At 41.4% G+C, this 23,779-nt stretch overlaps 1 protein-coding gene across 3 annotated transcripts in view; it reads left to right on the top strand.

Annotated features, from left to right (window-relative positions):
* The window catches only part of HMCN1 (hemicentin 1), a 360,405-nt gene that overhangs the window by 264,809 nt on the left and 71,817 nt on the right, over nt 1-23,779 (top strand). For all 3 annotated transcript variants that reach the window (XR_012906027.1, XM_075936754.1, XM_075936755.1), the window contains exons 54-69: nt 4,287-4,490; nt 6,572-6,685; nt 9,062-9,249; nt 9,590-9,686; nt 13,295-13,456; nt 15,110-15,223; nt 15,337-15,539; nt 15,806-15,887; nt 15,990-16,121; nt 16,374-16,523; nt 17,622-17,781; nt 19,775-19,899; nt 20,883-21,066; nt 21,257-21,354; nt 22,225-22,503; nt 23,460-23,656. Coding sequence is in view for 2 of the 3 variants with exons in the window: in XM_075936754.1 (XP_075792869.1) it covers nt 4,287-4,490; nt 6,572-6,685; nt 9,062-9,249; nt 9,590-9,686; nt 13,295-13,456; nt 15,110-15,223; nt 15,337-15,539; nt 15,806-15,887; nt 15,990-16,121; nt 16,374-16,523; nt 17,622-17,781; nt 19,775-19,899; nt 20,883-21,066; nt 21,257-21,354; nt 22,225-22,503; nt 23,460-23,656 (2,489 nt within the window). In the remaining variant the exon portion in view is untranslated. The remainder of the gene's footprint in view (nt 1-4,286; nt 4,491-6,571; nt 6,686-9,061; nt 9,250-9,589; nt 9,687-13,294; nt 13,457-15,109; nt 15,224-15,336; nt 15,540-15,805; nt 15,888-15,989; nt 16,122-16,373; nt 16,524-17,621; nt 17,782-19,774; nt 19,900-20,882; nt 21,067-21,256; nt 21,355-22,224; nt 22,504-23,459; nt 23,657-23,779) is intronic.

Raw genomic sequence — 23,779 nt, 5'->3', positions numbered from 1 at the left:
TGGGCTTCTCTATATATACGTGCCAGCTGTGCTCATACTCGCCCTAATGGGTTCAGCTGGCTTCTACCAGCCACTCGTGCAGTCCTGGGTCTTTGCCAGCTGGGCTCTCTCTAGCCCTAACTAGCTCCTGCTGGTCTCCTTTCTGCTAGCCCCAGCTCCGGGCTGGAGTCCTGATGTTAAAGGGCCAGTGCAGGGCAGGCGCCCTGTCACATCTACCAACTGTTTGTTCTTTACATAAAAGTGTTTAGTCTTCAGTATAGTCTTTTAAAGTTCAATTGCTCTTAGAAAATATTTAGTTTAAATTGTTGATTCTACACTGATGGAACTATAATTTTTTTGTCTTCTTGAGTTCATTGAGGGTTTGCTTGTGCACTGTCAGTAATTATTTAATTCCTTATGAAATAAATAATCTATACTTAAGTGGCTTCTTAGTACTAGTTGTCAGTTTAACAAAGGCCATTAGATTCCAGGTTGTTTATAAAGCCTTTTACCATTTACATAGAAATGACCTTAGGAGCTGTAATTGGAGCTTTGCATTTAGCTAACATTTGCAAGCGTGCATTTCAACATTTAAGAAATAAAACAAAAGTTTAAAACATTTCCAACTACAAAATGTTTTTCCTGGAGTTTCAGAAACACAAGAAGAGATTTTCCTTTGAAAACAAAAGTATTTGGTATGGGTACTTTCCAGCCTAGATTTATGAGTGATAACATACTCCACATTCCTTTTTAGAATGAATGCTTCATGTGGTTTGTCTTCTTCTACTTGGGAGAGAAGAGCGAAACATTCTGGCATTTCTTTGATTCTGAACATATGGTATTGTTACATTCCAAAGCATCCTGGTTGTGTTATTCTTACTGGTATTCTTCAAACATGGTATTTTCTATTCAGTAAAGGGCACTGAACAACCTAAATAAATAGGTTGTAACAATCTAAATAAAATACAATAAACTTGAACTTCTTTAATCTGGCAATCCTGGAAAACAGAGTAGCCGAATTAAAGATTTTTGAGGGGTCAGGGAGGGCTCTGTGGGGCCTGGGCATGAAGGGATGGTGAGTGGGGTGCTTACCTGGTTTTCCGCTCTGAGGGACACACTTGGCTCAGCACTCTCTGCTGCTCCCAGGCACCAGTGTTCCCTCCAAGGTGCCTGTCTGCGCAGCCGCACACAATAAGTTCTAAGCCTGCCCACCCCTATGCAGAGCCGCACAGCAGCACTCCCCTTCCTTCTGGACTTGGAAGGTGTGTGACGTGGCTACACCCACAGCTAGGACAGTGAGGCAGGCAGCTGCTCTGGCGGATGGGGGTGGGGCTGCATTGAGAGCATCTGTTCTGGTGGACAGGGGATGGGGCCACGTTGGGGGGTGGCTGCTCCGGCTCCTGCCAGGACGGAGGCCGTGTTGGGGGGTGGCTGCTCCGGTGGCCGGGGCCGTGTGGTAAGCAGCTGTTCTGGGGTTGGGGCTGTGTGTTTAGGTTAGGGTTGCCAGGTATCTGGTTTTGAACCAGACAGTCCAGTATTGGAGGGCAGGTGGCTACTCTGGGTGCCATGGCTGCGTGGCTCAGACACTGGGGTGAGGGGGGAGGAAGCTGGGTAGCCCCTTCAGAAGGGCACTGGTAAAGTGTGTCCAACTGCACAACATTGATTATACACTTGATTGGCCAAATGCATAGACAATATTTTTCACAACTGGGTTGTTGTTTTTGTTAGTCAGACTCACCGGCATCACAAGGACGGGCCTTTGGATGCCACATATGTGCAGAGTCTGCAAACATGGATCAGATGGCTGGGACAGGGGGCTAACGGCCCAGTCTGTCAATATATGTTAGCGAGCATTGTGGTTAGTCACATAAAAGTTACATTAAAACTATTCACTGAAATAGGCAAAGCGCCTGTTGTTTAGAATTCACAATATTTAAGAATAACTGAGGTTGTAGCGTGCATGGGACAGTGAACCACACCCACTGCATGCAGAGATATGTAATTTAAATTATTACATTCTGCCACACCAACTATTTAAGCATTATGACCTCCCTGATATTCTCTTACCAGCATTTTACGATATATAAACTGACTCTCTGAAGTCAGACAATATGGGTTGTTTGTAAAACAACATTTATAAACACTGTTTATTATTTGACAGTGCTCTGTGCATCTTTAGAAGTCTCACAATACAGATAAAACAATGAATAACAGGCTTGATTTTCTCGTGCCCTAAAGCCATTTTGCACTCCAGTGGCACAAAGGTCCCTTAAAAACCGTGATCTCACTTCCCTACTTGGGTCTTATTCCCAGTGTAGATAGAGGACTCCCTGGCTATGTCTAGACTATGCTCTATCTTCTTCCAATCTCACTTTCCAAAAGCTCTGCTTTTCCCAGAAAAAATGCATCCAGACTACTTTCGTTTTTGAAAGCTCTGCTTTCAAAAGTGAGATTGGAAGAAGATATGCAAATTCCCGCAGAATTGCATATCCTCTTTCGAAAATAGAACGTAGTTTAGACATACCCCCTATCTTGCTTAGAGTCAATGAAATGACTCTGTGGTGCTCCCTACCTCCAGCTCCTGGAATAGGGGCATTCTGGAGGAAAACGAGAGCAGTGTTGCTGTGTGCTTGTTCTTGGCCTCCATGGAATGGTGGACAGTGCAGATTTAGAGCAGCCGTGAGGCTAATCTAACATACTAAAAACTTGGCAGCATTACTTTTCTTTTAATTTAACTTCATATTAAATAAACATTTAAAGTCATGCACCTTGTTAGTTATTCTTTGTTTTAGTATTCGTTCTTCCATAATACATATATATGTATATAAATATGTGTGTGTGATATGATATTTGTTAATAACTTGGGTGCCACAGCAGCACACATCCAAACAAGTGCACATAACTCAATATTGGTGCACAAGACAAAACTCACTCCACTCATGGATGGATAATTTTAGAGGGATGCTTTCAGGCACCACCCCATGCTGCTATGGGACCAGTGGGGAAGAGTCTGAGGGGAAGCAGTTCTTTTTGCTGCTGTTTCTCTCGCTGGGGGGAAGGGGAGTGGCAGCACACAGAGCAGCTTCCTCCTCTGTACCATGGGAGTTCCCGGATTAGGGCCACTTGGAGTACGGGGATTGAAGTGTAGTGTTATCAATATCACTTTTGCACCAATATTAAGTTTCTCCCTTAAGTCTCCTGTAGCTCTAATGGCCCCAATCTGCAGCCCCCGCCCTCACAAAAATTCATTTTAGAATGTTTTTAAAATGTGTTTAACATAAGAGAGCGAAAACATTCTTGGTACTTTTCCTCTATATATCTAATATCTATGTACAATGAAAGGAGAGTGCCAAATATCTCCATTTACAGGTGAGGAAGATGAAGTGCAGATAGTTAAGTGACTTATCCTAGCTAGGCAATCCAGCTCGTGGTTGTCAGAGCTACATTTAGATATGAGGACCATGCTGGACCATGCTCTGGCACTTGAGTTGATTTCTTCTATAGTAGTTCACCAAATTTTGTTTCACAGGAAGTTTTTCCTGAACAAAGATGTAAGGAAAAAGAAAATTTGCTCATTTGCCTACCACTAGCTGTATGGGCGGTGAAAATGGGTAAAATAATAAGGCACAGTTAAAAATTATTTTCTTAGAAAATCAGGTGCCTTTAAGATGTCAGGTTCCAAAATCCGTAATTACTTGTGAAAAACTTGAACAAACACAATAGTTGTCCCAAACAGCTTATAGTTAATTTAGAACAGTGTTTCTCAAAGGAGTCCATGAAACCCCTTTGAGAAACCTGATAACTGGTCACTCCAGTGTGTTTACTTACCCACAGCCTTGCAGCTCCTATTGGTTCTGTTTCACCATTTGCAGCCAAGGGAAGTTGCGGGAAGCGGCATGGGCTGGGCTGCTGCTTCTCGTAGCTCCCTTTGGCTGGAAACAGAGCAAAGAGGAACCTCCCATTACGGACCATTTTGAGAAACTCTGATTTAGAATAATGTTCTCTCTGGCTTTTCTGTTTTAATCAGTTCTTCCTGATTAGTCAAACTTTAACCTACAGGAAGTGCCCAGAACATCAACCAGTAGTGCTTAAGTTGTTTGAATGACCAGGTTCACACTGCTGTTGGGAGTTGGATTTTTCATGCATGGAGTACATGGCTGATGTGATGACATCTAATTTAGGATTGTTGTTTGTCATGTAGCTCAAAGATACAATTTAACAGTTCCAGTATTTTTTTACTTGAGAGTCAAAATACTGATTTTTGCTATATTACTAACACTATATTTCTTCTTTCTCCCTGAATGTAGTTCCTCCTAGGTTCCAGAAACGCCCTGGAGCGTGGGAAGTTGGTAACACAGTAGATACAGGCAAAAATGGAGAAACCAAAGATGTGATTGTCAACAATCCTCTTTCTCTGTATTGTGAGACCAATGCTGTGCCCCCACCCATTCTCACCTGGTATAAAGATGGCTACCCTCTGAGCTCCAGTGATAAAGTACTGATCTTACCAGGTGAGTATTTTAACAGATGACCTGATGAGCTTAATAAATAATGATAATACTTAACATTTATATGGCAATTTCATTTCTGTCTTCAAAGCAGTTAATTTACTAGTACAGATTGAACCTCTCTGTTGCGGGACTCTCTGGTTTGGCAACGTCTGTGGTCCGGTTGGATTTCAGTTAACTGGATATGTGTTTATCATGGGTGTGGCCAAGTTTACTGTGGTCCTGTAAAATTGGTTTACAGTTGCTAGTCCTGGCTCTCAGTGTTCTGTGCTGTTAACTTACCCCTAAATACCTTCTAAGAGCTCAATCAGCAGTGGAAATATTGGTAATGCCACTAAGCATAAGCATGGGGTTTTTGGTTTGTCTACTTATTTCCTTGTGCCAATAGAGTAAAATTGTGTAACAACACTAACACATTGTTATAAAGAGAGCTGATAAGACTTGGCTAGAGACAGGCTTATATATGGTGTGTTAGTGCAGACATACATTATTAAGCAGCATTGCAAGCACTGGTCCATTTATTCTCTTCATTGAAATAAAAGTAAAAAGAGATCCACTTGCTACAATATTGATCTCCCATATTTCAGTAAATTCTCTGGTTTGGCACCTGTCAGGTCCCAAGGGTGCTGGACTAGAGAGATTCAACCTGTAATTAGTTTTGGATGTGCATCCTTCTCAATCCATTTTTTCATTGACTGGAAATTTTCACTCCCAGTGCTCCAACTTTATATATGCTTTCAATTTTTCACCCTCTTCTTTATTTAAAGTACATGCTCTTAACTGATTGTGAATACTGACTTTGGCTATTGCATGCTGGTTGGCTGACAAGGTATCTGGGTGTTGCTGAGTGTCACTGTTGCATAGGTGAATATGCAACAGTGACAATAAACAACACTCACAATACACTGTTTTTGTTGTAACATTTCCTTATGTGTTTCACTTTAACAAAACAATCACATTTGGAGTAGTAATGTTTCTCCATCCTAGGTGAGAGCTATGGAAATACTAAATGGCACAGTTTCAATGGACCCCTGTAAATAGGTCTTTTATACACATGCTACGTGCTTGATTGTGTCCTTTAGCTACCGCCTTGAATAAGGGACTGTGCAGAAACATGTCTTTCCAGAGGAAGCGCTTAAAGGGATTTCATCTGAGGGAGACCATGTGTCCCAGATCTCCTCAGTGCACAGCTCACTGAGGAAAGTTTATCTTCTAGTTTGAGCAATAGCTCTGTTGCTGATATGTCACCAAAGCACACAGATTCCTTCCAATAGAACTAATCCTTTCACAACATTTTATTGTGCACCTCCAACTAAAACCAAGCTGGATGTAGAGAAAGCAGGCAGGAAACAAAATGTTTTAAACTACCCTAAAACAGAAAGTTATCATTCAAGAATGGGGAGAAAATTGCATCCCCCATTCTTTGCCCCCTAGTTTTTTATGACTTCAGTGATTCAGGGCTCCAGAAGAATCTGGTGTATTTGAGTGATGGAAATCAGTTGATTTTAGATGAAGCAAAATGCAGGACAATGTAGCACTTTAAAGACTAACAAGATGGTTTATTAGATGATGAGCTTTCGTGGGCCAGACCCACTTCCTCAGATCAAATAGTGGAAGAAAGTAGTCACAACCATATATACCAAAGGATACAATTTAAAAAAATGAACAAATATGAAAAGGACAAATCACATTGCAGAACAGAAGGAGGATGCGGGGGGGTGGGAAGGGGGAGGAAGGAAGGTAAGTGTCTGTGAATTGCTGATATTAAAGGTACCTTCCTTCCTCCCCCTTCCCACCCCCCCGCATCCTCCTTCTGTTCTGCAATGTGATTTGTCCTTTTCATATTTGTTCATTTTTTTAAATTGTATCCTTTGGTATATATGGTTGTGACTACTTTCTTCCACTATTTGATCTGAGGAAGTGGGTCTGGCCCACGAAAGCTCATCATCTAATAAACCATCTTGTTAGTCTTTAAAGTGCTACATTGTCCTGCATTTTGCTTCAACTACCCCAGACTAACACGGCTACATTTCTATCACTATTCTTGATTTTAGATGTAACTCTTGCATGTGTTTTCTGTCCAGGAGGCAGAGTGTTACAGATTCTGCGGGCTCAGGCAGAAGACACTGGAAGATACACATGTGTGGCTATAAACGATGCTGGCGAAGATTCCATTCAATATGATGTTCATGTGCTCTGTGAGATAATCTTTCATTATTTTCTCTTTTTTAAAATTCCAAATTCACTTTTTATGGGAAAAGATCCTACAAGAAAAGTCCTGCCAAAATTAATAGGAAATTACATTATATAGAATGGTTATGTAAAAAGTAATAAAAATATATATCCCTGCTTTAAAATTCTGTATCATTGGCATTGTTCTCTGTTCATCCTATAGATTTTTAGATAATTGTTATAGAATCACATTCCTATTATTAATTATTATTCCTAACATTCTGTTGGTTTGGATTGCTTCAAAATCTGAGGCTTTGTCTACACTGAGAGATAAGGTCGAATTGATTAAGGTCAGTTTTTAGCACGCCATAGCAGGATAAGCATGCAACCCAGGATGGAACCTATTGAGCAGCAAAGTTTTATGGCAATCATAGCAATCATCTTGCACCTTATACTGCAGTATAGCCGGAGCCTATCCAGGGCCCACTGTAAAGAGGAAGACTTTCAGGAGGCCATGAACAGACTCTTCCGTGAAGCACTTCAATTGAGCGATTGTCAGATGATGGCGCCATTTGATCCTATTGACACAGTGGAATCTGTTACTGTGAGACAAGCACAGCCTGGTGGTACAGCATAGTTATGCTGCTAGGGGACGATCAGCAATGGCTGCAAATCTTTCATGGAAGCTTGCAAATTTCTTTTCCCCACCCTGAAGCAGAAAAATACCAGAATGAAACTTGATCTGATAGTTCAAAAGCAAGTGGCAATAGACAGGTGGAAGCTTTCATTGACAGACAGCTGATTCAGTCGGGAATCAACATTCCTATTGCTGCATCTACACTACTTGGTACTCCTTGTGAAAGGCAGAAGTACAAAAACCAACTTTAATGGCTTTTGAAGTTGTCAGAACAGAGTTGGTTGTGTGCACTCATTGTTTTGAAAATTGACCTCATGCAGTTAAGTTCAACCTAAACTCCTAGGCTGTGTCTAGACTGGCAAGTTTTTCCGCAAAATCATCTGAATGAATGATTGCCAGTTGTCTACACTGGCCGCTTGAATTTCCGCAAGAACACTGACGATCTCATGTAAGATCATCAGTGTTCTTGCAGAAATACTGTGCTGCTCCCGTTCAGGCAAAAGCCCTTTTGCGCAAATCATTTGCGCAAGAGGGCCAGTGTAAACAGCACAGTACTGTTTTCCGCAATAAAGCCCCGATCGCGAAAATGGAGATCGGGGCTTTTTTGCAGAAAACTGCGTCTAGATTGGCCATGGATGCTTTTCCGCAAAAAGTGCTTTTGCGGAAAAGCGTCCTGCCAATCGAGACGCGATTTTTCCGAAAATGCTTTTAACAGAAAACTTTTCCGTTAAAAGCATTTCTGGAAAAGCATGCCGGTATAGATGTAGCTCTAGGGTATATCTAAACTACATGGCTCCATCGACGAAGCCATGTAGATGAGGCAGGACGACAAAGGGAAATGAAGCAGCGATTTAAATAATTGCTGCCTCGTTTAAATCAAAATAGCCAATGTGCTGATCAGCTGTTTGTTGGCACAGCACAGCAGTCTAGACGGGAATCTGTCAGCACAGCACTGCAGTCTAGACGGGGATCTGTCAGCACAGTGCTGCAGTCTAGACGGGGATCTGTCGGCACAGTGCTGCAGTCTAGACGGGGATCTGTCAGCTCAGCACGGTAATCTAGACGGGGATCTGCCAATGAAGGGTTCTGGGGTTGGCAGATCCCCGTCTAGACTGCCGCGCTGAGCTGACAAACAGCTGATCGGCACAGCGTGGTGGCCATTTTGATTTAAACGAAGCGGCGATTATTTAAATCACTGCTTCATTTCCCTTTTTTGAGTAAACTAATCTACATGGCTCCGTCAAGGGAGCCATTTAGTTTAGACGTACCCCTAGTGTAGACTAGGCCTGTGTCTTGTATGATGCATTCATAGACATACTCGAGAAAATCCTTATGTTCCTGGCCTTGGTTTTAAGTGTACTATTTCTTTCCAATTGCAGCAATGTTAAAAGCAGTGATTCATTAATAGGATGAGGAGAATACCTTGGAAATCTTCTTTGTCTTAACTCTAAAAACTCAACTTCTGAGCAAGAAGCATAATTTTCCCCTCATCTCCCTTCTGAACCAGATCCTTGGCAGCTGTAAATAGGCACAGCTCCACTGCAGTCCCTGGAGCTACGCTGCTGCATGCCAGCTGAGAATCTGGTGCTGTGTTTTTCCTTGGGATTGTATTATTGTTCACTCATTAACTGTGATGTTTTCTTTAGCTTACCCTGCAAATTCAAGATCTATGAGTGGCTCTACTCCTCTAGCAATTTGACAAAGAAAATATTGTGTAGATAGTATTGAATAGCAATCTCCTTGTTGCTCTTTGCATGCTTTTTAGTGCCTCCGTCCATCAATGGAGCTGATGTTGATTTTCCTGAAGAGGTCACTGTGCTTGTGAACAAGACCACAGTGATGGAATGTATGGCAAGTGGTAGCCCTGCTCCAAGCATAACTTGGCAAAAGGATGGCCAGCTCATAGCAGAAGACAACCAGCATAAATCTTTATCCGGTGGAAGGATGTTACAGGTAAAAATGGAAGATATTGGTAGAGCAGGTAAAAAGGCCTGATTCTCTGCTCTGTTCTTTACACAAGGCATTAAAAAGGTGAATTTTTAAATAATATCAGAGGATTTCATTAAATTATTACAAAATTTAAATAAATGTGAAAGATACTGATTTTCCTAGAGATCGAGCAAATACAGCAGGGGAGGCAGCAGTGCTTAATTCCCCAGACTGGCCTGCTCCCAGTACCGCTTATAGTAATCCTTATAAAAACAGAAATACATCTGGAATATATATCTTGCAGTTTTAATTGTAAATGACCTTGTATTAGTTCTACTGAAGCCTGGTTTCTTCCTTTTTTTAGATCTTAAATTCCCAAATAACAGATACCGGCAGGTATGTCTGTATTGCGGAGAACATAGCCGGAAGCGCTAAAAAGTATTTTAACCTTAATGTTCACGGTAAGATTGCTAATTCCTAAAATGTTGGCTGCTCCCTTTATAAATAAAGGAAACTAATGCAAAATTAGTACAGATTCTGTATTAATTTAAATGCACTAATTTCAGCAAGGTACTAAAACATGTGCCTTACTTCCAGCATTTAGATAGTAGCCATTAAAGTCAATAAGACCACGTATGTGTGTAACGGTAGGAGCATATGTAAGTACTATACCTTATTAAATAGAGGAGTTATTGTTGCTGATACTCTGTGATCATAGTTCACTGTTGCCATATATATTTCCATATAAGTGAAATCACCCCTATGCAGAGAACCTGTCTCTGCAGTATTTAAGTCCCACTTAAACCTTCAAATATAGCTTATGATGCACTAGGCCAAGAGTGGGACCACTGCGTTAAACCCAATTACAACAGTATAAAAATCTTTATTGCCTTATGTATGAGGCAATGCCTTTTTATTGACTGTTACATTTGAATTAGAGGGCTTTGTTTATGTACAAAGATATAGGGTAACACATTTTGTGATTTTTTTAAATTACATTTTTCAAGAAAATTGATGTTTTAAAATTAGCTTTCCAATTAAATGAAAAATATTGCTTAAAAATAATCAGAAATAGAAATGTTTTAGAAACTTAGTTTTCTGCTCTTTAAAAAGACCAAAACAATCCCAAGGACAAATATTTTCCTGAAATAGAGTTACCATATTCATAACTTCATCTAAAATAACATTATTGTTGGCATTAAAATACAGTTGGAAAGATAGGATTTTCAGATTCATGAGTATAAAACAAATGTAAATGCAGTGAGGAAATGAGAACATTTTTTATTTAAAAAAATTAAAAGTTTCAAAAAATTTGGACATATTAAGTTAAGGATTTCAGGACTAATTTTGACTCTTATCACTTTTGTTTCTCTGACCAATGTTCATCCCCCTTGTAATTGTCAGCAGTGTAACCCTTCACACTATACTACAGAAAACATCATACTGGGTTATGATCTTTTAAACATACCAAGTAGACTCTGGAGACTACATCCACACTTTCCATCATGGTATGATTCAGAATATGACAAATACCTTCAGCATATGACACACAGTTTAATAACATATCAGTTTAATAACCCACTCAGTTCAGCACATCAGATAAGACATACCGCCTTTATCCATATCTTCCCTGAATACAATCATAGCTTCCAGTGATAGCAGCCTTTAACTTTTGATAGCAGCCTTCAACTTCCTGAAGGGAGGTTCCAAAGAAGATGGAGAAAGGCTGTTCACAGTACTGACGGATGGCAGAACAAGGTGCATTGGTCTCAGGTTACAGTGGGGGAGGTCTAGGTTAGATATTAGGAAAAACTATTTCACTAGGAGGGTGGTGAAGCACTGGAATGGGTTACCTGGGGAGGTGGTGGAATCTCCATCCTTAGAGGTTTTTATGTCTCGGCTTGACAAAGCCCTGGCTGGGTTGATTTAGTTGGGATTGGTCCTGCTTTGGGCAGGGGGATGGACTAGATGACCTCCTGAGGTCTCTTCTAGATCTATGATTCTATGAATCTATAAGCGCTCACAAGATTAGCCCACTATTCTTCTGTAAATTGCATGGGAATTTCAGCTATGTAGTTCAAAAAAGCCTGTTCTAATCTAATGCAATATATGTTGCAGGAAGGACTTACATTTTGTTCATGTGTCAATTTCATGTGTCATCTTCCACCTCAAGGCACAGTTAAGGATGTGACCCAAAGGTAGCTGAAGTCAGTTGCAGACTTTCCATTGGGATCACATCCTAAAACTGCTGTTGGAACTTTAATGGAGCATTGCTGGTTTTTTGTTTTTTGTTTTTGTTTGGGTTTTGTTTTTAAAAGTATGATTCTTCTGCCCTCCTGATTTGCAGACATTTGTTTGTAAACATGATCTATGAACTTCTTGACTTTCAAATATCTGTGGATAATGACTTCAAAGTAGGAATAAGACCCTCCGGAAAAGGGCACTTTTTCCGGAGTATCGGGGCCAGTGTAGACGCTCTTTTCCGGCTTTTTTAAAAGCCGGAAAAAAGCGGCGGACATTTTTATTTAAATGCCGCGGGGGATATTTAAATCCCCCGCGGATTTCCCTACGACGACTGGTGAAATTTACATGCCCCTTCCGGAAAAGGGGCCAGTGTAGACGAGCCCAGGGTGTACATGGGATTCTCCACTTACACTACTGATAGAATTTTACACTCTCTTGAAACAAATGTATTGACCATAAGAGCTGCATAGTCACATTTTAAAACTACTGTATGCATCAAATTCACTAGCTGGCTCTGGTTGCTGTATGCCTATTCTGTATCACAGAGCAACCACAAACCTGATTATTGATCGCTTTGCATCACAAAAGTGACACAAAACAGCTGACGGGTAATTGGTGCAGAGTAGGATCAAATTTTGGACTGTTTCATCTTTAAATTAATTTGTGATTGGGAAGCCCCTCAACACACACAACTGTATTTTAAACTGCACAGCTGACCTGTCTTGACATGAAAGGAGGAGGGGAAAAACTTTTTTGAAGCTTTCTTTTAAGTGTTTCTCAGTAATGAAAAAGAAAATATTGCAGGGAAAAAATACCCAGACAAGGTACTGCAACTTAGTCAGCTTTATATTACAGAACAAATGTCCTGAGAAATTCTTTACTTTAAAATTTCTCAATTTGCACTTAGTTGCTATCCTGTTCAGCACAGGCTCATCCCTGCCATTTCTCCATACAAGGAAAAAACTGTATGCACTGGCAAAAGCTTTAGAGCAGTGGTTCTCAAAGTGTGGTCCACGAACCCATCTTGTAGGTGGCCCATATACTAGAAGCTCAGTCCTCGCCCCTGCAACAGAGAGCCTGCTCCTGTGAGGTTGGAGCACCAGTGCCAGCTTCCCATTGGGGAGGGACAAGCCTCGCAGGCTGGATTCAGCTTGCGGGGGGAATGAACCATCTCTGTGCACTGCCACGCTGCCTCCTGATAGCTGGAAACAACTGGCCTGGAGGCTTTCCCTGCTGCTCCCACTGGCCAGAATCATGACCAATGGGAGCAGAAGGTGGTTGTGTCTGGGAACAGTGGGAGGCACAGACCAGGTAAATACCCCACTGTGCCCAAATCCTGCACCCTTTTCCCTGTCATGCACCCACCTCCTGCTGAGACCCTGCCCCCACCCCACTCCTGCACCCGCCCTCCCAGACCACCCACCCCCATTCCACTCCTGCACACGCCCTCCCAGAGCATCCACCCCCACCCTGCTCTTGCACCCACCCTCCCAGCCAACTCCCCTACTCACTACTGCACCTATTTTGTCATCATGAGTGGTTGGCTGGTGGTCTGTGGAAAGGTCTGCATTGAGCATAGTGGACTGCAGGCCAAAAAGTTTGTGAACCACTGCTTTAGAGAATTGTAGGAAAGGGGATGAGAACAGATTAGCTTTAATAACTGTATTTCCAGATACTCACAGAAAGCAGAGGATCAGTACATGGGATATGAGAGTTGTTTTTAACTCAGCCCTTTGGCAGCACTCAGCAACTCAGCTTTGTTTTAATAATTGAGCATCTCTGGGAGCATTGTTTGCTAACACTGTTACTGCATTTCTTTCCGCAGTTCCACCAAGTGTTGTTGGTACTCATTTTGAGAATGTGACTGTGGTGGTAAATAATTTCATGTCTTTGACCTGCGAGGTCACTGGCTTCCCACCTCCTGATCTCATCTGGCTGAAGAATGGAAAACCTATCAACTTGAATACTAATGTTCTCATTGTGCCTGGTGAGGAATTGCTGCTGTTTCTGTAAACTCTGGGGCCTCCTCCTTTCCTTTTCTGTAGATAAATATGACAACAAAATACGTGGAGCCAAATTTACTCTGGGAGTAGCTCCGTTGAGTGGAGTTATTCAGTAATAAATCCGGTTTCCTGTGGTTAAAATATTTCAGAATCTCTTTTGCTTTTGAATGGGGTCACTTTTAAAGAAACAATCAATCTGGGAAGATTGGAACAAATACCTGTTTGTGTGAATCAGACTGCTGGACAACTGATTTAACAGACTATTTCAAAGGAATTATGGTTGATTGAGACAGTCACATTATCAACTAAGGGTCCAATCCAAAACTCATTTGTCTAGATTGCAAAAACAACAACAAAACAAAACAATACAACAAGAACCACCACCCTATATCTGACTTCAATGGGACGTCAACTAAACGCTTTAGAACTTTGTGAATCCCCAGGGAAAATTCATGATTGTCTAAGCGTTTTTAGTACAAATTTACCTTAGGTACTTTAGATAAGACCTAGGAGCGTCTGGCGGGGTGTGTGTAGACTACAGGGTTTTTTTGAAAAAAGTGGCTTTTTTCGAAAAAACTTCCCCTGTGTCTAGACTGCTGCCACGTTCTTTCAAAAGTAAATCGAAAGAACATGGCAGTTTTTTCAACCACGGAAAACCTTGTTTTACAAAGAAGAACACCTTTTTTTGAAATTGCAAACTGTGCTTTTTCGAAAGAGAGCATCTGGACTGCTTGGATGCTCTCTTTTGAGAAAGGGCTTGCTTTTTCGAAAGTACTGGTTGTAGTCTAGGTGCTCTTTTTCAAAAGAGGCTTGCAGTCTAGATGTACCCTCAGGGAATAAGTGGAGTAGGAGTTTTCACAGTTCCAGGGTTACTGTACCAAAATTACCCCTCCCTGGTCCATCAAAGCCACATCCCCTCCCCTACTCGCTTCTCTGTCCTCAGCTGTAGGGTTGCCAGGTGTCCGGTATTCTACCAGACAGTACGGTATTTGCACTCGTTGTCTAGTAAAAAAAATCAGAGAATACCGGACATGTGCAATGTCTGGTATTCTCTGATTTTTCCGGCTGTGCACCGGATGGAAGCCTGGCGTGGGTGGGGGGAGCGGCTGGAAGGTGGGGCCATGATCGGCGCTAGGAGCAGCAATCGCGGCCCTGCCTCCCAGCTGGGACTCCCCACCTGGTAGTGCTCTGGGCGCTTCAGAAGCCGGGGCGGGGGGAGCGGCTGGGAGGCAGGGCTTATTAAGCAGCTGTGGGGCCATGTTACTGTGCAGCTTAGAGGGAACCTTGGCCATGACCCCCAGTGAGTTTTGAGGTTTGTGTGTAAGGGGTTACACACTGTCAGCCTCCACCCCCAAACACTGCTGCAGGATTCATAAGAGTGAGGGAAAGTGTTTTTTATTTATAAGGGCGAGCACGTTCAGAGGCTTGCTGTGTGAGTACAAAAGTTTGAGAACTTCTGGATTCAGCTATGCTAGGAGCAAAAACAGTGCTGCATTGTAGAATCTTATGCTAATTAAGTACCTAAATTACAGTTTGTAGAAAATGTCATTGCAAATTTTCATTTGAGATTAATACAATAACTACAGGATAAATCTAGAAGTCATTTTACCTCACTTTTCCTCTTTGGATCACTTTAGGTGGTCGGATTCTGCAAATTCCTCAAGCCAGACTCTCAGATGGTGGTGAATACGTTTGTATAGCCAGAAACCAAGCTGGAGAAAGCAAGAAGAAGAGTTTCCTTACTGTTTATGGTTTGTTTTTTGCTATCATATTAAATAATGTGACATCTTCCATTTTTCCTTGGGTTGATTTTCCCCCTTTCACAGAATAAGGAAAAAAATAATTCTTTTAACTTTTTCTCCAGTCCCCCCGAATATTAAAGACCACAGTGGAGCATCTCTTGCAGTGGTGACCGTGAGAGTGGGAAACCCAGTGATTTTGGAGTGTGAGTCCAATGCAGTTCCAGCACCTGTTATCACATGGTACAAGAATGGACGGATGATCATGGAGTCTACAAATATAGAAATCCTAGCAAATGGGCAAATGCTGCAAATCAAGAATGCTGAGGTATACTGAATTAGTCTAATGCACATCTTGTCACTATCGCTGACCAGTTACTTTTGCTCTTTATAGGTTTGACCCAATGGCCACTGAAGAAAATGTGAATGTTTCCATTAAATTCAATGGGCTTTGAATCTGATTACAAATGGTAGTTTCACTATAAGTCTCACTGTAGCAGAGCCCATAACCACTAGTACATTCTAGTGTTAAAAGGTCTGTTGTTATCTTCAGGAAAATTGACCCCGTACATACGAATTCTTTTTCCATTTTAGGTGTCTGACACTGGCCAATATGTGTGTAAAGCCATAAACATTGCAGGGCGAGATGATAAAAATTTCCATCTTAATGTTTATGGTGAGCATATACCATGTTATCTAAAGTAGAATTGAACCAAAGTCAGTTTACTAAGGAATTTGGTAACTAAGGTATTTATGCAGCTTCTGTTCTATTTAATAGTGCCACCAAGTATAGAAGGGCCTAAACAAGAATGGATCAATGAAACTATCAGTAACCCTGTCACCTTTGCATGTGATGCTACTGGAATTCCTCCACCAACACTAATATGGCTAAAGAATGGGAAGCATATAGGTAATGTTTAATCCCCCCACCTTTTCTTTCCTATAGTATAATTGACCATAATGTGGCTTTCCTGTGAAGTGTTCAGACTCTGTTCTTTTGTTTCACTTCCTTCTCTCCCCATATTAACAGCTCCTTATATGAATTAGAGTGGGGTGTAAACTTTAAAAATGTTTACTACAATGATAATTTTTTCACAAAATTTCTTGCTGTTTCTGATTAGTTTCTGTACTAATGAATTCTTTCTTATCTGTGTGTTTTCAGAAAACTCTGACTCACTTGAAATACATATTTTGTCTGGAGGAAACAAGTTGCAGATTGCTCGCTCTCAGCATTCAGATAGTGGAAACTATACTTGCATTGCCTCAAATGTAGAAGGAAAAGCACAGAAGAGTTACATCCTTTCCATTCAAGGTACAATATGTGTGTGCAATAAGTAGAATTATTCTTACTGATCACTTACACTGGCATAAAACTGGTGCAATGGTATGCCATGTATCAAAGGGGTAACAGTGTTAGTCTGTATCTGCAAAAATAATCAGGAGTCCTGTGACACCTTAAAGACTCTGGGCATGTCTAAACTACATTCCTCTATCGAAAGTGGAATGTAAATGAACCAAATCGAAAGTGCAAATGAAGCGCAGATTTAAATATCCTGTGCTTCATTTGCATATTCGTGTCCTGGCACTTTTTCGAAAAAGGGTTTTTCAAAAGTGAAAGTGCAGTCTAGACAGGGTTCTTTCGGGGAAGAACTCGTACTCATTTTTTCAGGAGTACGGATTCTTTCAAAAAAGGTGTTTTTTTCCTCTGAAAAAACCCTGTCTAGACTGCGCTTTCACTTTCGAAAAACTCTTTTTCAAAAAAGCACTCAGACGCGATTAAGCGCTTCATTTGCACTTTTGATTTGCTTCATTTACATTCCTCTTTCGAAAGAGGAATGTAGTCTAGACATAGCCTATTGATTTATTTGGGCATAAGCTTTTATGGGCAGAGCCCCACTTCATCAGAGTCTGAGCTCTTTTGCCATATTTGATGCCCAAAGGAGGAAAAAAGGAAAACTGTGACCCATCATCCTTATGAAAAAATGTCAGTGGAATAACAGGACTGAGTAATGTGTCATGTCACCAGGGATGCTAAGCATTTGAACAGGTGCTTAACTTTCATTGTGTGAGTAATGCTGTGGACTTCAATGGAGCTACTCATGTATACAGAGTTCAGTACCTGTTTAAATGTTGACAGTATCAGAGTATCCAAGAGACTTTATTTGCACTGCTATAATAAATCCCAGAGGTGGCATTATCTATTATTATCAATCTGTACAACATGAGCAGGTTACAATACACACGAAATAGTTAAAATTGATTTCTGTAATCACCGTTATAAACTTTCCATTAGGAGGAATATACACATAAACCATTACTTGGATCTAATGGGAGAAACTGCATTAAATAATGGAACTGCTCCTGGTTTAGTTCAGTTTAGCTGATTAAATTTTACCCTCCCTTCCAAAAGTTCCTCCAAATATTGTTGGATCTGAAATGCCAAGTGAAGTCAGTGTCCTCCTTGGGGAAAATATCCAGCTTGTCTGCAATGCCAATGGAATTCCCAAACCAGCTGTTCAGTGGCTTAAAGATGGAAACCCAGTTACCAGCAATGAATCACAAAGAACAAGGCAAGTAAAAATAACATAGACTGTTTTCTCAGTCTTTAATCTCCTCAAGGCTTAGGCAGAAGAATTATAAAACTATGAGCCTGAACAGTCTTACTTTAGTCAGTGAGACTGATCAATTTCTGTAATTGTTGTTTTGTTAATTGGGTCGACTTCTTGCTCATTAGTTTTGTTTTGCGTAATACATCTAGCTAACCAAATAGTGATTCAGGTGTTGTTTACCTTCTCTTCTGCCTACTTCAGATTAAGTAGCTGTCAGGGCTATTCCGTACTCTGGCATTCCAAGTGCAGAAGGTAGGGGCCCGCAAGAGACCTTAAAATACCTTGCCTCTGTAGGCTCTGCTTACAAAAACTCCCAGGAGTCACAGAATCACTGGGAGATAGGCTGTCACTATCAAGTGAATTAAAACCCTGTAAACCAGGAAGAAACACTTGAACTTCTTCCCAAGGGATACCCCAAGCTCCCTTAGCACAAGAGAGCTTGAAAAAAAGAAAAAAACCCACAGGAAAAAATACAGTTTTAATAGCTGGCCCTTCAGTCTAGGCAGGCACACACACAGAAACCTGTTACCTTCCAGGACACACGAGTCAAATCATTGACTTAAAAAAGGTGATTTTATTAACAAAACAAAGAGATATACTTGATAAAGCATACTCAATTGCTAGGTGTTACAGAGCAACTGAGAAAAGAACAGATTAAACCACAGAAAATATGGTATCTCTGGCACAGCTTAGGTATAATGAGTGAGAAGAGAAAAGCACATGGATTTCACACAGAGAAGGTTAACAACAAAACAAAGAAAAATACCCTGATCATGACTAAACATACATTTCTCTTTCTACTCACTATCTGTACTGATCCGTACATCAAGGTCCAGTCCATTCCCATGCCCAGTATTCCTTGGTGGCATGGTAATTCTGTTTGATTACTTCATCTTGCTTCCTCCACCTCCTAACTTAGAACTCACACAAAGAGTGCAGGCAGCGGTTATATTTTTACCATTTAAATTTCAGCACTGTATCCCATTGGTTCTTCTGGCTCCCTGCCAACACCCTCAGTTACCTGAATTTAACCTTTTAGTCACTGAGTGCTGGCCAGCACGTCTCCTATCTATCACAGACGCTATGCACAAAAGTAGGCCTCACAGTTTGAGAGATAATATGCCAGACCCTTTGAACAAGCTGTTTGGTGCTTATACAGCTCACAATATATATATGTAGGCAGCCCCCACCGATGGGGAGGGGAAGGATGAAGGGGCAGTTGCTCCAGGGCCCAGCAATTCAAATGGGTCTAGGGCTGCCAGCTGCTGTGGTGGTGACCAGAGCCCTGGGCCCTTTAAAACACTGTCTGGAGTGCTATGCTGCATGCTCCGAGCAGGTCTGAGAGAGTGCCCTGTCCCTTCCACCTATGGTTCCACCCTTTGCCCAAGGGCCTGCGGAGGCTGTTGGTACTCCTAGGTATAGGGGACTACAAATGTTGCTTTTAAGACATATTTATGTCTTTGCAATTGTGGGGATACCAGGTTCACTCTAGGGCACAATTTAGAGTACCCCCAATGGCTTCTACAACTAGATTCACAAATCCGGGAAAGGAACATTATATCTTCCTTCAAGTTTTTATTTTTGTATGTTCTAAGTATTACAATTTTCTCATTTAAATAGCTTTTTCTATTGGGAAGGATTAGGAAGTGTGAGCTGCATTGTAAAAATACTCTGAGGATGATGGACCTATTTGGACTACACTTGAAATGGAATAGAATCAAAATGGAAGCTAAAACAGTTCAATTCTTAAACCAGATTTTTAGGAAATATTTTCATACAAACAGATTTTAAAACAAGTTTGCCTGGCAACTAAAATTTTGAATAGGATAATGGATTTATAACTGAATTTCCGTAGAAAATGTGTGAGGTATAGCTTGATGGAATGTACACACCTGCTATTTGTTTACTTGTTCTTAAGGCACAAACTCATTGTATTCTGTGACCTATTTCATAGAGTGACTCCAGATGGAAGCACCTTAAACATTTCTGGAGTGCTCACATCTGATATGGGAAAATACACTTGTGTGGCTATTAATCCTGCAGGAGAAGAAGATCGAATTTTCAACTTGAATGTATATGGTGAGTTTTTAAATGGGACAAACTAATGTCTGACCTATTGTCCTCTCTTTACCACTCAAATGATAGGGTCTAGAAGTGACTATCTATGTAATGTAGGTGTCATAGAGTGTTCTATATAGAATACTGCAGGGGACTGAAATAATTGAAATCATTGCTGAGTACTATATTTTGGAATAAATAGAAGTCTATTCCTATGGTATAAATAGAAGACAATTCTTATGGTATATTCCATAACAAAAAAAATCCACCCAAAATGACTTTTTTTTTTTTTTTGCTGAGAAAGACATTGTGTGGCCCTAATTCAGATAAATTATGCCTTCTTAAAATTAGAGTAATCCAGAAGTGAAGCAGGTTATAAACTTGGTTTCGCTCATGATTCAAATGAATCCAAGCAATAATCAGATCCCCTCTGTTTTAAACAGAATGTCCCAACTGAGGACAGTAAGACTAAAATGTAAAAATGGGTGTCAGGGCTATCCATTGTATGAGTGAACAAAGAGTCTGCTTTGGGAATATTTGGCACAAGTGAGAATTACCCTAGGAGCAAGGCTAGGGAGAATCAGGCCCAACAAGTGTGGGTAGGATCAAGAGGTACGATCTTTGATAATACATATAAACCTCGTAGTGGGAAAATATGGCACCAGGTACCAGTGGGGACAGAGTGATAAATTGTGATGAAGTGTGCAAACAATTTCTATTAATCTATTCTAAGAAAATATTATTACGTGTGTTTGATTTTTAAATATGTAAGTGAGCTGTGGCCCACAGTTACTAATATCAGAAGGTCTATGGTTCACCACGTTTGGGCACTCTGTTCTTGCTGGAATCCTGTGGGAATGCTTCATGTGAGATTCTTTCTTTGGTTAGAGCAGTAATACCTGTAACATCTTGCAATTCAGGACAAGGTAAGCTACAAAGAGAGTAGGAATAATTTTGAACAGCCAGTTTTAATATGGCTCTTATTGATCTGTTATATAATTTAGTCCCACCAGCTATAGCTAATAATAAAGATGAAGCAGAGAAGCTAACTGCCCTACTGGATGCCTCCTTAAACATTGAATGTACTGCTGTTGGCATCCCGCCACCACAAATAAACTGGCTTAAGAATGGACTTCCTCTTTCTGTCTCATCCCAGGTCAGGTTGTTATCAGCTGGACAGATTCTCAGGTGAGTTTTCAGTTATTTATGGTATATGAGCTAAATCCTACCCTCAGTTAACCCTAGTGCAGCTCTGCTGAAATTGGTATAGACATAGGTAGAATTGGGCCCTCTGCGACATACCCTCTCATATTCAAAGTGGAGCAAGACATTCCCTGTGATAGCCTTGGTGAGATAACTGCAGCTGTGTTCTTTTCAGAATTGTGAGAGCTCAGGTGTCTCATGTTGGTGTGTACACTTGTGTAGCCTCTAATAGAGCTGGAGTGGACAATAAACACTATAATCTTCAAGTTTATGGTAAGTTTCTATATGATATTAAGTGAAAAAAGTTACATGATGTAGTTAATGTTCTGAGTGTTACAGTAGAAGGATTGTCCCTGATTGAAAGTATCTGGATAATGGAGAAGATTGAGATTTTGGCTCTGAGGAGACAAATTCTATTAATTTTCTCACCAACACAATATTGAAAACTTTACTAAGTGAATCTTCAGCAGATGCTTTATATGGAAAATTTACTACTTTTGCTAATATTTTGCTAAGGAAAGAAGAGCCTAACTGCCTAATCTTAAAACACTCTTTCCTTTTATTTATTTATTTTTTTATTTTATTTTTTTTTTTGGTTCACATAATGTGTTGTAGACTTGTATTTTAATAAATGTGGCCTATTATTTCTACTTGAATTGTAAGAGTCACACACACTAACCACAAATGTAAGAGACCTAGGAAATGCAAGTGCTTCACAGGGCATTTGTTTTATGTTAAGAATTAGAAGATTTACTTGGTATTGCCTGGGTCCTTCAGGACAGGGGATGGTGGCGTGGGGGCTGCAGGAGTTAGGGCAGGGTGTTGGAACTATGGGGGCCTCAGGGCAGGAATCTGGGGACATGGGTGTGCAGGAGTGGCCAGTGAGGGCTTCCTCACTTCCCGGGGCAAGGGAGGTCAGCACGGGTTTCCTCCAGCCTCTCTCCGGATCAGGTGGAGCTCTGCTGGGGGCTCCCTCCCTCCCCTCTGGCCCTCCCAGGATGGGGTAGGGATTGCCAGGGACTTTCTCCCTCCCCCGTAGCCGCCAGTTGGGGGGAGGGGGCACCAGGAGCTTTCTCCCTCCTCTTCCAGAGATAGACAGATTAGTGTTTGGCTGTATTCCGTAATTATGATGTTTCTCTGCAGTACCACCAACCATGGACAATGCTGGAGAAACAGAGGAAGTGACTTCAGTAAAAGGCAATCCAGCTTCTATGATGTGCATTACTGATGGAACCCCCACCCCCAGTATGTTATGGCTTAAAAATGGACAAGCCCTAAGCCTTGGACCCCATCTGACTATGAAAAATCAAGGAATGGTCCTGCATATTGCAACGACAGAGACTGATGATGCAGGCAGATTCACCTGTATAGCATCCAGTGAAGCAGGGGAAGTCAGCAAGCACTTTACCCTAAAAGTGCTGGGTAGGTGTTAATTTTACTTTCAAATAATATGCAGAAATATGCCTAAAATAGAGACAATAGCTAAAAAGTCTTTAGAAATTTATAACGTTTTCAGGAAATAGTGCTCATGAGAAAGTAGGATTAAAGGGATGGAATTTATTTTTGAGTGAACATAATCAAAATGTTGCTTTTTGAGATTTACAGAGAACAGAAACATGCTAAATATAAATCAGAATATTGATGTACAGAATACTTTGCTTTAACCCGATAACTTTGGTGTAACAGAAATTAAATTCAATGGGTGAGATCAGCCGGTGGTGTAAACTGGCATAGTTTATCGAGGTCATATCAACTTATAACCGCTGAAGATCTTATACAAATTCACTTGTACTGTGTAGCATATTCCACCTAAGGATATCAAAAACTATTGTTATACATAGCTTCTTCTTATCATAACTTAAAGCAAGATAAGAGTTTGATTTTGCCAGGAAAATGGGATGTGCCAGGAATGGGATTGCTTCTCATAAAACCATACAGAGAGGAGACAGAATCACCAGGCAGGTGAAAGGAGCTGCCCCAACCCTGTCCAAGACTGCACCAGCTCTGAGCTTCCCACCCCAAGGTGACCGTTAGGGAGGGCAGGGGGGCTGAACTCCTGCCTCTCCTCCTTACCCCCGCCCACTTTGTATGGGAACAAAACTGTGCACTTTCCTCTCACTTCATCAGGGAGTGAGAGAAAAGTGCACAGTTTGCTGCATTCCTCACTCTGCCTGGGGATGAACCTGGACCTGCCCCAAGTGGAGGGCATGCACCCCACCCCTGGTTATGCCTGCTGGAGCTGCAGCAGCCATGGAGAGGTGCATCTCACCTGGGCCCAAGCTGCTGTGGTGAGAGAGGGCTGGGGTAAGTCTCTCTCCCAGGACAGCCTGCCAATTCCTATGATAGTAAAGAACATGAATTGTCTTTCCTTCCTGCAGAGCCCCCTCATATCAATGGATCTGATCAACCAGAAGAGATAGCCGTGGTTGCTAGCCACCTACTGGAGCTCTTTTGTGTTTCTGTTGGCATCCCTGTCCCCAAAATCACGTGGATGAAAGATGGTCGCCCACTCCCACAGAATGACAATGCTCATGTCCTGCGAGGAGGAGAGGTCCTTCAAATAGCCAGTGCTCAGGTGACTGACACATGTAAATGAACCTAGTCTTTGCTAGCCCCAGACAAGCTTGCAGAGCTGGGCCGATCACCACTTTGATGGCACACTATGTCTCCAGCCTAATTGCTGGCAAGTTTGTACTCT

The sequence above is a fragment of the Pelodiscus sinensis genome, chromosome 9, assembly GCF_049634645.1.
Source record: "Pelodiscus sinensis isolate JC-2024 chromosome 9, ASM4963464v1, whole genome shotgun sequence".
Taxonomy (NCBI): domain Eukaryota; kingdom Metazoa; phylum Chordata; order Testudines; family Trionychidae; genus Pelodiscus; species Pelodiscus sinensis.
The sequence above is the reverse complement of the archived record's forward strand: the minus strand, read 5'-3'. Positions and strand labels throughout refer to the sequence as shown.